This window comes from Rutilus rutilus (genome assembly GCF_951802725.1).
Source record: "Rutilus rutilus genome assembly, chromosome: 7".
In the NCBI taxonomy this organism is placed as follows: domain Eukaryota; kingdom Metazoa; phylum Chordata; class Actinopteri; order Cypriniformes; family Leuciscidae; genus Rutilus; species Rutilus rutilus.
In genome coordinates this window covers 47,616,588-47,631,587 of record NC_140221.1, presented here as the reverse complement: position 1 = coordinate 47,631,587, position 15,000 = coordinate 47,616,588, and the positions used below count along the sequence as shown (strand labels likewise).

The window sequence follows — 15,000 nt, the reverse complement described above, 5'->3', positions numbered from 1 at the left end:
CCGTACCGTAGATGTGTGTGATCTAAACCCGTACCGTAGATGTGTGTGATCTAAACCCGTACCGTAGATGTGTGTGATCTAAACCCGTACCGTAGATGTGTGTGATCTAAACCCGTACCGTAGATGTGTGTGATCTAAACCCGTACCGTAGATGTGTGTGATCTAAACCCGTACCGTAGATGAGTGTGATCTAAACCCGTACCGTAGATGTGTGTGATCTAAACCCGTACCGTAGATGTGTGTGATCTAAACCCGTACCGTAGATGTGTGTGATCTAAACCCGTACCGTAGATGAGTGTGTGATCTAAACCCGTACCGTAGATGTGTGTGATCTAAACCCGTACCGTAGATGAGTGTGTGATCTAAACCCGTACCGTAGATGTGTGTGATCTAAACCCGTACCGTTATAGATGAGCTCCGAGAACTTGATCCCGAGATTCTGCTTGATCCTGCGAACCTCCCGGTCCATCGTGAAGGTCTCGATGTCCAGATGAGCCTGAAGCAGGATCGCTCCTCCAGGGGTTTCGTAGATTCCTGACGGCCACAACAACAGGAAGAAATAAATCCATTGTTTCCTCTCTTATTATATGTGACCCTGAACCACAAAACCAGTCACATGGATACATTTTTTGAAATTGAGATTTATACATCATCTGAAAGCTGAATAAATAAGCCTTTCATTGGTGTGTGGTTTGTTATGATAGAACAATATTTGGCTGAGATACAACTATTGTAAATCTGGAATCTGAGGGTGCAAAAAAATCGAAACATTGAGAAAATCTCCTGTAAAGTTGTTCATTTATGTTGGCGATTGTGCTGCACTCACTCACACAAATACATGTTTGATATATTAATGGCAGGAAATGTACAAAATATCTTCATGGAACATGATCTTTACTTAATATCCTAATGATTTTTTGGCATAAAAGAAAAATCTATAATTTTGACCCGTACAGTGTATTGTTGGCTATTGCCACAGATATACCCGTGCGACTCGAGACTGGAGACGTGATCCAGGGTCTAAATATTATACTATATAGAGTCAAACTAAAAATGATTCAGACCCCAGATATAATTTTTTAGATTATTTTACTAGTGTGTGCAGGACACTATAGTTCATGTATGTAAGTGAGGAGAGCAAAATAAAGTAAACTGAAATATTACACCCAAATATTCTTCATTCAGTGACTACCAGTGACATTCATAAACATTTGGGACCAAAAATGATTGGGACACTTTGAGCTGATCATGTTTTGCTGAAGTGTGTTTTCTTTAATTGCTAATGCTCTTTTTACACACAGACTGAACACAATGAAGCATTGCTTGGTGATTGGTTGAGCTAAACTGGTATTATCTAATTGTGTAGTTAAATTTAACAGCTGACAGATATTCAACATAATTCATGTGTGAGACAGTCTAACAGAAGGACGGACAAAACCAGTCAAATATCAACTGAGTTCTGCTCATATTTTATTACCATTGTCTAAACTATAGCGAATAAACTGATAATGTGAGAAATGTTGAAGGCGTCTGAATAAATGTTGGTTTGGCTGCATAGTTTATTTTCAGACAGCGAGAGGACAGACACTGTTGGGGACGGACACAGGCTGGACTTTCTGTGGTTATTTTGGGGAAAATCCCAATAAACTCATTTTTAAACTCAATAAAAAGCATGAGGATGTGTGTGTGAGGATGTGTGTGTGAGGATGTGTGTGTGTGAGGATGTGTGTGTGAGGATGTGTGTGTGAGGATGTGTGTGTGAGGATGTGTGTGTGTGAGGATGTGTGTGTGAGGATGTGTGTGTGAGGATGTGTGTGTGAGGATGTGTGTGTGTGAGGATGTGTGTGTGAGGATGTGTGTGTGAGGATGTGTGTGTGAGGATGTGTGTGTGAGGATGTGTGTGTGAGGATGTGTGTGTGTGAGGATGTGTGTGTGAGGATGTGTGTGTGAGGATGTGTGTGTGAGGATGTGTGTGTGTGAGGATGTGTGTGTGAGGATGTGTGTGTGAGGATGTGTGTGTGAGGATGTGTGTGTGTGAGGATGTGTGTGTGAGGATGTGTGTGTGAGGATGTGTGTGTGAGGATGTGTGTGTGTGAGGATGTGTGTGTGAGGATGTGTGTGTGAGGATGTGTGTGTGAGGATGTGTGTTGTGAGGATGTGTGTGTGAGGATGTGTGTGTGAGGATGTGTGTGTGAGGATGTGTGTGTGTGAGGATGTGTGTGTGAGGATGTGTGTGTGAGGATGTGTGTGTGTGAGGATGTGTGTGTGAGGATGTGTGTGTGAGGATGTGTGTGTGAGGATGTGTGTTGTGAGGATGTGTGTGTGAGGATGTGTGTGTGAGGATGTGTGTGTGAGGATGTGTGTTGTGTGTGAGGATATGTGTTGTGTGTGAGGATGTGTGTTGTGTGTGAGGATGTGTGTGTGTGTGTGTGTGTGTGTGTGTGTGTGTGTGTGTGTGTGTTGTGTGTTGTGAGGATGTGTGTGTGAGGATGTGTGTTGTGTGTGAGGATATGTGTTGTGTGTGAGGATGTGTGTTGTGTGTGAGGATGTGTGTTGTGAGGATGTGTGTGTGTGTGTGTGTGTGTGTGTGTGTTGTGAGGATGTGTGTGTGAGGATGTGTGTTGTGTGTGAGGATGTGTGTGTGTGTATGTGTGTGTTGTGTGTTGTGAGGATGTGTGTGTGAGGATGTGTGTTGTGTGTGAGGATGTGTGTGTGTGTGTGTGTGTGTGTGTGTTGTGTGTTGTGAGGATGTGTGTTGTGTGTGAGGATGTGTGTTGTGAGGATGTGTGTGTGTGTGTGTGTGTGTGTGTGTGTCTGTGTGTTGTGTGTTGTGAGGATGTGTGTGTGAGGATGTGTATTGTGTGTGAGGATGTGTGTGTGTGTGTGTGTGTGTGTGTGTGTGTGTGTGTTGTGTGTTGTGAGGATGTGTGTGTCAGGATGTGTGTTGTGAGGATGTGTGTGTGTGTGTGTGTGTGTGTGTGTGTGTGTGTGTGTGTGTGTGTGTGTGTTGTGAGGATGTGTGTGTCAGGATGTGTGTTGTGTGTGAGGATGTGTGTGTGTGTGTGTGTGTGTGTGTGTGTGTGTGTGTGTGTGTGTGTGTGTGTGTGTGTGTTGTGTGTTGTGAGGATGTGTGTGTGAGGATGTGTGTGTGTGTGTGTGTGTGTGTGTGTTATGTGTTGTGAGGATGTGTGTGTCAGGATGTGTGTTGTGTGTGAGGATGTGTGTGTGTGTGTGTGTGTGTGTGTGTGTGTTGTGTGTTGTGAGGATGTGTGTGTGAGGATGTGTGTGTGTGTGTGTGTGTGTGTGTGTGTGTGTGTGTGTGTGTTGTGAGGATGTGTGTGTGTGTGTGTGTGTGTGTGTGTGTGTGTTGTGTGTTGTGAGGATGTGTGTTGTGTGTGAGGATGTGTGTGTGTGTGTGTGTGTGTGTGTGTGTGTTGTGTGTTGTGAGGATGTGTGTGTGAGGATGTGTTGTGTGTATGTGTGTGAGGATGTGTGTTGTGTGTGAGGATGTGTGTTGTGTGTGAGGATGTGTGTGTGTGTGTGTTGTGTGTGAGGATGTGTGTTGTGTGTGAGGATGTGTGTGTGTGTGTGTTGTGTGTGAGGATGTGTGTGTGAGGATGTGTGTGTGTGTGTGTGTTGTGTGTGAGGATGTGTGTGTGAGGATGTGTGTGTGTGTGTGTTGTGTGTGAGGATGTGTGTGTGAGGATGTGTGTGTGTGTGTGTTGTGTGTGAGGATGTGTGTGTGAGGATGTGTGTGTGAGGATGTGTGTGTGAGGATGTGTGTGTGAGGATGTGTGTGTGAGGATGTGTGTTGACGGGCACATTGACATCAGGATGAATGATAATGGATCAGGGAAACACAACAATCGTCCTCTGTCAGGTTCATCTCGACCCTGTAATTCCCCCGTCAGTGTGTGACACACAGAAATGAAGCTTTCACTCAGACGTCTGAAGGGTCACACACACCATCATGATGAACGGACACACACACACACACACACACACACACACACGCTGCTGATAGATTGTGTCTAGTCGAAAGGCCAGGAAAAACACGCACCACTATACAGTCAAACACACATTTCTTCAACATTTCTCACATTATCAGTTTATTCGCTATAGTTTAGAAAATGGTAATAAAATATGAGCAGAACTCAGTTGATATTTGACTGGTTTTGTCCGTCCTTCTGTTAGACTGTCTCACACATGAATTATGTTGAATATCTGTCAGCTGTTAAATTTAACTACACAATTAGATAATACCAGTTTAGCTCAACCAATCACCAAGCAATGCTTCATTGTGTTCAGTCTGTGTGTAAAAAGAGCATTAGCAATTAAAGAAAAAACACTTAAGAAAACATGATCAGCTCAAAGTGTCCGAATCATTTTTGGTCCCACATTTGTATAAATGTCACTGGTAGTCACTGAATGAAGAGTTGTGGTGTATAATTATTATAATAATTTATTTTTCTCTCCTCACTTTCATAAATGAACTATAGTGTCCTGATCACACTAGTAGAAAAATATAAAAATCATATCTGGGGTCTGAATCATTTTTGGTTTGACTGTATATCCAGATTAAAGAGAATCAACTAATCTCTGATGAATAGAAAGTTCCATTTCATTTATTTAAAATATAAAATCTTTTGTAACATTATAAATGTCTTTACAGTCACTTGCTGAATAGAAGTATTGATTTATTTGATTTATTTCCCCTTTTAAACTTTCCATTCATCAAAGAATCCTGAAATAAAAATTGTTTAAAAACTGATTTCAACACTGATAATAATCATAAATGTTTCTTGAGCATCAAATCCTCATATTAGAGTGATTTCTGAAGGATCATGTGACACTGAAGACCGGAGTAATGATGCTGAAAATTCACAGGAATAAATAATTTTTTAAAATATATTCAAATAAAAAAAGTAATATTTGAGAATATTAAAGTTTTTTTTATATATATATATATATATATATATATATTTATTAAATAAATGCAGTCTTGGTGAACAGAAGAGACTTATTTTAAAAACATAAAAAATCGTACCAATCCCAAACTTTGAACCGCAGTGTGTGCATATATATATATATATATAAGTTTATATAAGTTTGTCCAACGTAACACAGAAATAAGTAGCTGACTCACCAAAACAGCTCAAAAACCCTTTGAGACTAAAGATTTCCTCAATTAAAGCTGCAATTGTCTTTCTTAACTTCTCAGAGTCTTATGTGTAAAACAATCTCCGTCCCCTCGAGGCTCTCGGCCCAGAACCCCGAGCGGCGCAGTAACTCTGCCCAAAACAAGACTTAGAGAACGACCCGCGCTTGAGGCCTGAAAACCGGCAATCTGATACATCAAGACTGTGTGGGATTTAGAGCAGGAGATTGAGGGACTAAAGCATCTGATAAAAGTCTCCGGCATTAAGATCCCAAGAGATGAAGCCAGATTTACTCATCTTTACACACTTCAGATGTGCTTGTGTGTGTGTGAGGTTAAATGTCTTCAGGTAAAACACGGGTCGGATTATCATTCCTCACTCCTGCCCGGACAGAAAGAGCGTGGCGTTAATACCGCTTTAACACTTCAAAAGACTCACACACACACACACACACACACACACACACACACACACTGTGAAGAGCTTAATAACTGAAGCCTGAGGCGCGACACGGTCAGTGTTAAACTGTTAAAAGCTGACATTTAATATTAGATGAAAAACTTTAAACTGAACCAAAATTAGAAACTGGGCAACAGTTTAAGTTTAACTGGAAATTAATAACAAATTTAAATATATTAAACCTTAAAATGAAAAAGTGATTTCAAAATATTAATATTTGTATATAATATATACACATTAACTGTATAAATAATAGTAAAATAACACTGGTCCCTCATTAACTTAAAAGATTTTACCTATTTTGACTACATGCATTTTTCAAAACATCAAATCCAATTCATAAATTGGATAAATATCCTGACTTTATAAAGTGGAAACCCTGTTACAGAAGTGTGTCTTTATCGAAGTATCAGCATTCATTTATAATAAAAAACTTGAATAGTAATGTAAAGCTTGCCGCCATAATACTTTATTATATTCACTATAGAATTTATCATGACTTTTTAGTTAATCTCATATTAATTTTCTAATATCCTCAGATTTTCCGTGACTTTTCATAAAGTTCAGATTGTTTTTATATCGTTTTTGAACATTGAAACACATTTTTTTGTCTCCTCTGCTCACCAAGGCTGCATATATTTAATCAAAAATACAATAAAACAGTGAAATATGTGAATATCTAGTAAAATATAATTTATTCCTGTGGTCTTCAGTGTCACATGATCCTTCAGAAATCATTCTAATATGATGATTTGATGCATTTATGATTATTATCAATGTTGAAAACAGTAATATTTTTGTGGAAACATTTTTTCATAATTTTTTGATGAACAGAACGTGTCTTTACAGTCACTTTTGAGCAATTTAATGCGTCCTTGATGAATAAAAGCAGCATGTTTTTAATCTCAGTGGTCGTATGCAGTGAACGATAACAGAAGAGAAAATACAGATTTTGAAATGCATGAGAATCCGCTGTTGTTGGGAAAGAGACAGAAAGGGTCGTGCTTATATTTGACAGAGACTATCTGGACCTCAGTTCACTTCATTCTCCTGGACCGTGTCACATAAACACAGCCTGTCACGAGCTTTATTGAACATCGTAAACACACACTTCCACAGATCTTCTGTGAACCGGCGGGGAAAACAAGACATTACGTATTTTTCAATTCCCACCTGTCACTCTGCTGTGCATCCCGAGTCAATTATTCAGTCAGAGGAACAGACTGTCACAAACAGGCTCTCCAGCAACCAGAACCAACAGAAGTTTCACTGCAAACAATGTGTTGTCTTGTTTTCCAGAACAAATATCCAAGCATCAGTGTGATGCATAAGTTACTTCTGTCTTTATATAGATGTGGAGTTAATAAACGTGACTGCATGCCTTGACATTCTAACCAGACGCCACACGACTTCGAGATGAGTCAAAATCAATCAAAACCCACAGCCAATCAGAACAAGCTTGTGGGCGGAGTCAGCCAATCAGAACAGCGTGTGGGCGGAGTCAGGCAATCAGAACAGCGTGTGGGCGGAGTCAATCAGAACAGCGTGTGGGCAGAGTCAGCCAATCAGAACAGCGTGTGGGCGGAGTCAGACAATCAGAACAACGTGTGGGCGGAGTCAGCCAATCAGAACAGCGTGTGGGCGGAGTCAGGCAATCAGAACAGCGTATGGGCGGAGTCAGCCAATCAGAACAGCGTGTGGGCGGAGTCAGACAATCAGAACAACGTGTGGGCGGAGTCAGGCAATCAGAACAGTGTGTGGGCGGAGTCAGCCAATCAGAACAGTGTGTGGGCGGAGTCTCGCGGCACCAGAGAGTAAACTTGACGGCACTCGCAAGGACATGGATAAGTCGCTACATAATCAAATTCACAAATATTACACCATTTAAACATTATTAAAAACACATACTGAGTTACTAAAACAATCTTTGTCAAAGAATACACTTGTTTGTTCACAGTTTGAACGTTCTTGTTTCCATTTGTTTAACTTCCAGATCTGAGGTGAATTATCCACTGTTGCTTTTACAGCCACAAAGCTGGAGCACTAAATGATGTTCAGAGTCACATGACACGCTTTTAACATTAAATAAAGCACATAAACAGCACCTGAGATCATCATCGCCACACTTTGTGTTTGTTGTTCCAGCGCGACGTCACAGAAAAATAGAAACCGTTTCTAAAATAGAATCGTCGCGTGTCGCCGTCGCGGCTGGATAGGACACACACTCTGATTAACATGGAGAAGAGGCTTTTATCGCGCGTCGCGTCGCGTGTAGTTAGCACACGGTGTTAAATCACGATATATTTAACGGAGAAGCAAAATGACTAAAGATACTGATCCAAATGAAGTGATCAAGAAATCCCTGTCAGTGGAGTCAGAAAAATAATCCTCATTCAAAGGAAAAACAAGATTATTCTTCTGACTCCATTTACAGATCTTTCATCTTGTAATTTTGCTTCTTCTCCAGTAAATGTATCTTGATTTAAGAATGTTTAGATATTAGCGCTGGAAAAGGAGACAGAAACACTGAGGAAGAACATGTTTTTGGGGGATTCTGATGCTGTTCTTTAGAAAATGTTGATAAAAGGGAGGAAAAGCTTTTGCCAAAAGTTGGACAAACATCAAATGTGAGGGAATTTATAGACAACGATGATCATTAATTAAAAGTGAAGCGAGTCATTTCTGCCCTGCAATACTTGCAATATATTCCTATGTTATATTAATATAGGAAAAAGTACTTATTATTATACTATTTATTAAAAGTAAATACTAAGTTATAAGTATATATACATTTATATATTACATTTTATACATGTATATATATATATATATATATATAGTGAAAAGAATATTTAAATATTTTTAATTTATTTTGTTGATTAATTAATTAATTAATATTCCTATATTATTATAACAGGAAAATATTTTTTTTCATAATTTTGCCATAAAATTTTAATTAAAGACAAAATTTGTCATAAAATTGTCATAATTCGTTTACACAAGCAACACCAGAGTCGTGGGTTTGATTTCCAGTGAATGACATGAACTGATCAAATGTTTATCTTGAATGCATGGAAATCTATGGATAAAATAATCAGACAAATGCACAAATGTAATCTTATTTCTGTGTGTATGTGTGTCTCTTCTGTAAAGCGCTTTGTAAACACAGTTTTAAAAGGTGCTGTATAAATAAAGCTTTACACACTTCATAAATGTAATGACTTGATGTTCTTACCTCTGGACTTCATCCCAATGAAGCGGTTCTCCACGATATCGATTCTCCCCACTCCATGCTTTCCACTTTGAAACGTGAGAGTCGGTTATTGATTAATAAATAAATAACAATGCATATATTCTCAAGTGACACATGCTGTTCAAAATAACATTTGTATGTTTGCGTGGCTGTTTATGATCGGATAACATGTAAAGTTTAAGGAGCCACAGTGAAAGCAGAGTAAAGCTGAGGTTCTGCTCACCCGATCTCGTTCAGGTACGAGAAGATCTCCAGTGGAGTGTCTTTAGATTTCCCTTCCTTAACATGCGTCACTTTGACTGGAACACCTGGAAGCATGAGAACACATTAATATGATGAAGTGTTTTCGCTCCATTTCTGTCACCCGGTGGGGTTTGAGTTTCCTGACTCTGGGATGTAAAACGCACTGGATATTCAGTCTTGCTGCATTACTGATGCACTGACACTACTGGATCAGACACTTGCTTTTGCTTTATCGCTGAATCAACTTTGTTTCATAATTGATAGACAGACAAAATGACAGACGACAACAACAGGCAGATATACAGACGGATGGATGGATGGATGGATGGATGGATGGATAGATGGATAGATAGATAGAAAAATGGATGGATGGATGGATAGATGGATAGATAGATAGAAAAATGGATGGATGGATGGATGGATGGATAGATGGATAGATAGATAGAAAAATGGATGGATGGATGGATGGATGGATGGATGGATGGATGGATAGATGGATAGATAGATAGAAAAATGGATGGATGGATGGATGGATAGATAGATAGACAAATGGATGGATGGATGGATAGATAGATAGAAAAATGGATGGATGGATGGATGGATGGATGGATAGATGGATAGATAGATAGAAAAATGGATGGATGGATGGATGGATAGATAGATAGACAAATGGATGGATGGATGGATGGATAGATAGATAGAAAAATGGATGGATGGATGGATGGATGGATGGATGGATGGATAGATGGATAGATAGATAGAAAAATGGATGGATGGATGGATGGATAGATAGATAGACAAATGGATGGATGGATGGATGGATAGATAGACAAATGGATGGACGGATAGATGGATAGAAAAATGGATGGATGGATAGATAGATAGATGGACGGATAGATGGATGATGGATGGATATAGAAAAATGGATGGATGGATAGATAAATAGATAGATGGACGGATAGATGGATGGATGGATAATGGATGGATATAGAAAAATGGATAGATAGATAGATAGATAGATAGATAGATAGATAGATAGATAGATAGATAGATAGACAAATGGACGGATGGATGGATGGATAGACAGACAAATGGATGGATGGATGGATGATAGATAAATAGATAGATGGACGGATAGATGGATGGATATAGAAAAATGGATGGATAGATAGATAGATAGATAGATAGACAAATGGATGGATGATGGATGGATAGATAGATAGATAGACAAATGGATGGATGGATGGATGGATGGATAGACAGACAAATGGATGGATGGATGGATGGATGGATAGATGGACGAATGGATAGATGGATGGATGGATGATGGATGGATGGATGATGGATGGATAGATAGACAAATTGATGGATGGATGGATGGATAGATGGATGAACGGATAGATGGATGGATGGATGATGGATGGATGGATGGATGATGGATGGATAGATAGACAAATTGATGGATGGATGGATGGATAGATAGATGGACGGATAGATGGACAAACGGATAGATGGATGAATGGATAATGGATGGATATAGAAAAATGGATAGATAGATAGATAGATAGATAGATAGATAGATAGACAAATGGACGGATGGATGGATGGATAGACAGACAAATGGATGGATAGATGGATGGATATAGAAAAATGGATGGATAGATAGATAGATAGATAGACAAATGGATGGATGATGGATGGATAGATAGATAGATAGACAAATGGATGGATGGATGGATAGACAGACAAATGGATGGATGGATGGATAGATAGACAAATGGATGGATGGATGGATAGACAGACAAATGGATAGATGGATGGATGGATGATGGATGGATGGATGATGGATGGATAGATAGACAAATTGATGGATGGATGGATGGATAGATGGACGAACGGATAGATGGATGGATGGATGATGGATGGATGGATGGATGGATAGATAGATGGACGGATAGATGGACGAATGGATAGATGGATGGATGGATGATGGATGGATAGATAGACAAATTGATGGATGGATGGATGGATAGATAGATGGACGGATAGATGGACAAACGGATAGATGGATGGATGGATAATGGATGGATATAGAAAAATGGATAGATAGATAGATAGATAGATAGATAGATAGATAGATAGACAAATGGACGGATGGATGGATGGATAGACAGACAAATGGATGGATGGATGGATGATAGATAAATAGATAGATGGACGGATAGATGGATGGATATAGAAAAATGGATGGATAGATAGATAGATAGATAGATAGATAGATAGATAGACAAATGGATGGATGATGGATGGATAGATAGATAGATAGACAAATGGATGGATGGATGGATGGATAGACAGACAAATGGATGGATGGATGGATAGATGGACGAATGGATAGATGGATGGATGATGGATGGATGATGGATGGATAGATAGACAAATTGATGGATGGATGGATGGATAGATGGACGAACGGATAGATGGATGGATGGATGATGGATGGATGGATGGATAGATAGATAGATAGATGGACGGATAGATGGACGAATGGATAGATGGATGGATGGATGATGGATGGATAGATAGACAAATTGATGGATGGATGGATGGATAGATAGATGGACGGATAGATGGACAAACGGATAGATGGATGGATGGATGGATGATGGATGGATGGATAGACAGACAAATGGATGGATGGATAGATAGATAGATAGATAGATAGATAGACGAACGGATAGATGGATGGATGGATGATGGATGGATAGATAGACAGACAAATGGATGGATGGATGGATGGATGGATAGATGGACGAACAGATGGATGGATGATGGATGGATAGATAGATAGATAGACAGACAAATGGATGGATGGATGGATGGATGGATAGATGGACGAACAGATGGATGGATGGATGATGGATGGATAGATAGATAGACAAATTGATGGATGGATGGATGGATAGACAAACAAAGAATATTCTTTCTTTTCAACAATATATCTGTTGTTTTATCCTCTTGAATGTGTATCTTACTGTAAAATAAATGACATATATTTGTTTTTAAAATGCGAAGAGCTTCTGGTTTCAGCGTCACTGAAGTCTAGATCTAGATCTCCAGAAGTCTGAGAGTGTTCTCCATCTCGACGGTCCTCTCAAACACTCCCAGAAATAAATCACGGAGAATACTCGACTTATTCCCAGTGTGAAGCGAGCCGCTCAGAGGCCAGAGGTGGAGGATCTGAACGGGGGAGGAAAAGAGGGAGGAGAAGAAAGAAAGAAAAGATCCCAACACGGTCTCATTAGCATTTATCACGCTCACAGTTGCCAATCATGTTCCTGCTCGTCCTTTCACAGCTGTAAACGCAAAGCCCTGTGAGAATAATCACGCCTAAAAGAGCAAGCCGGACAGTCCGACCCAACATTAAAATCATCCCATCATTTCTTTATAAGCTCAAACTCTTATGATGCTTTTCCCGTGGAATAAAAAGGGGAAAAAACTGGAGTTGTCCCATCAGACCATGTCAGTCAAGCTCCAAAACACCATAAAAGTATATATTTCATGTCTATTAAATAATAAAATGACAAAAGCACGACGAAATGACTAAAAATTAAGCTAAAATTAACATGAAAGCTAATTCAAAATATAAACAAACCAAAATGACTGTTCTGAAGTCACATGATGCTTTCTCTCATATCAAATATGGTTCAGTAACGTTCGCTATGATGTTTGACTGTGAGATATGACGCATGTTGGACGTTAACGGCTTCAAACATCTCGGCAAACTCTCATTTATGACATTTTTGAGAGTAAAAGTGCTGTCAACTTGGATGTTAAACTAATTTCAACAATTAAACTGACTTAAAACAATGATTTTGATGAGTTGCAATGTAAAAACATATACTGTCAACTTATTGATCATGTAATTTTTGTTGCATGGAAAAGAGCTGTGTGAAGATTTTCAGAAATGAATATGAGTTTAGAGGAAATAATGACAAATATTGGGTAAAAAAACACCATAAAAGTATATATTCCAGACTACATATTTCATGTCTATTTATTTAAACATTAAAATGACAAAAGCACATTTAAAAAAAAAGAAGCTAAAATTAACATGAAAACTAATAAAATAAAAACATTCAAAATATTTATTAAAAAAATCTAAATAAAAAGACTGTTCTGAAGTCACATGATGCTTTCTCTCGTATGTTTGACTGTGAGATATGACGTATGTTGGACGTTAACGGCTTCAAACGTCTCGGCAAACTCTCATTTATGACATTTTTTGAGTCACTGTGACAAAAAAAGTTTCTGCCTCAAATTTTTAAGTACAATCAACTTGGATGTTAAACTGATTTCAACTTAAATTACATTAAACTGACTTAAAAAAATTTGTTGAATCTTGCATAACATAAATTGCTTAACTTATTTTGATGAGTTGCAATATAAAAACATATGCTGTCAACTTATTGATCATATAACTGTTGCATGGAAAAGAGCTGCGTGAAGATTTGCAGAGCTCAAGAGAATATGAGTTTAGAGTAAACAATGACAAATATTGGGAAAAAAACACCATAAAAGTACATATTCCAGACTATATATTTCATGTCGATTTATTCAAATAATAAAATGACAAAAACACATGATGAAATGAATAAAAATTAAGCTAAAATTAACATGAAAACTAATAACATAGAATAAAAACTAATTCAAAACATAAAAAAATGACTGTTCTGAGGTCACATGACACTTTCTCTCATGTCAAATATGGTGCTGTGACGTTTGCTATGATGTTTGACTGTGAGATATGACGCATACTGGACGTTAACGGCTTCAAACGTCTCGGCAAACTCTCATTTATGACATTTTTTGAGTCGCTGTGACAAAAAAAGTTGCTGCCTAAATTTTTTTAAGTACAATCAACTTGGATGTTAAACTAATTTCAACTTAAATTACATTAAACTGACATAACTTATAAAAAAGTTGAAAACTGCTTAACTTATTTGTTAAATGACAAAAAATTAAGCTAAAATGAACATGAAAACTAATAACATATAATAAAAACTAATTCAAAATATATATAAAAAAATGACTGTTCTGAAGTCACATGACGCTTTCTCTCATATTGAATATGCTGCTGTAATGTTTGCAAACGTCTCGACAAACTCTCATTTATCACATTTTTTTAGTCACTTTGACAAGACAAAAAAGGATCAACTTGGATGTTAAACTAATTTCAACTCGAATTACATTACACTGACTTAGACAAATGAGCAGAATCTTTAACTTATTTTGATGAGTTGCACTGTAAAAACATATGTTGTAAACATGTTTAATGACCAGTTGTTGCATGTAAAAGAGCTGCGTGAAGATTTCCAGACCTGAAGAAGAGTTTAGAGTAAATAATGGCCAACGCTGGTCCTCAAACCCAGAGGCTGAGGGCCACAGGACAGCGAACGAGCAGCGGCTCCCAGAGCTCCACAACCCTTCAAATAGTTAATAATTAGATTAAAAGTTCAAATAAATGAAACGCAGCGTGAACGCAGAGTCTCTCGGCCACCTCTCCTCTCTCCTCATTCACCGGGCCGATTCTATTCGTCCCCTCGGCCTTAGAAAAGCAACAATGGCACAGAAGACACAGTTGTAGGAAAAATTACTGCTTTACATTTTTCCACTCTTTCCTCTTTTTTGTTTTGTTTTTGTTCCCCTTTTGAGGAGCCGGAGAAGACGTGGCAAAAGAAACGGGGGTTAAAATGACAAGAGGGAAAAGGTTTGGTAGTTAAAATTCTTTTTTATCAACGAGAGAGAGAGAGAGAGAGAGAGTGCTGAGAAAGTGAGCAGAAGAAAAGAGGCAGGAGAATAGAAAGATAAACCAGGTCTTTACAG

The 15,000-nt window shown here is 38.4% G+C and overlaps 1 protein-coding gene across 1 annotated transcript in view; it reads right to left on the bottom strand.

Annotated features, from left to right (window-relative positions):
* Positions 1-15,000, bottom strand: part of ass1 (argininosuccinate synthase 1) — a 59,584-nt gene that overhangs the window by 15,217 nt on the left and 29,367 nt on the right. The window contains exons 10-12 of the mRNA XM_084413065.1: positions 9,095-9,179; positions 8,854-8,918; positions 403-534 (exon numbers count right to left, since the gene is read on the bottom strand). Of these exons, the coding sequence (XP_084269191.1) occupies positions 403-534; positions 8,854-8,918; positions 9,095-9,179 (282 nt within the window). The remainder of the gene's footprint in view (positions 1-402; positions 535-8,853; positions 8,919-9,094; positions 9,180-15,000) is intronic.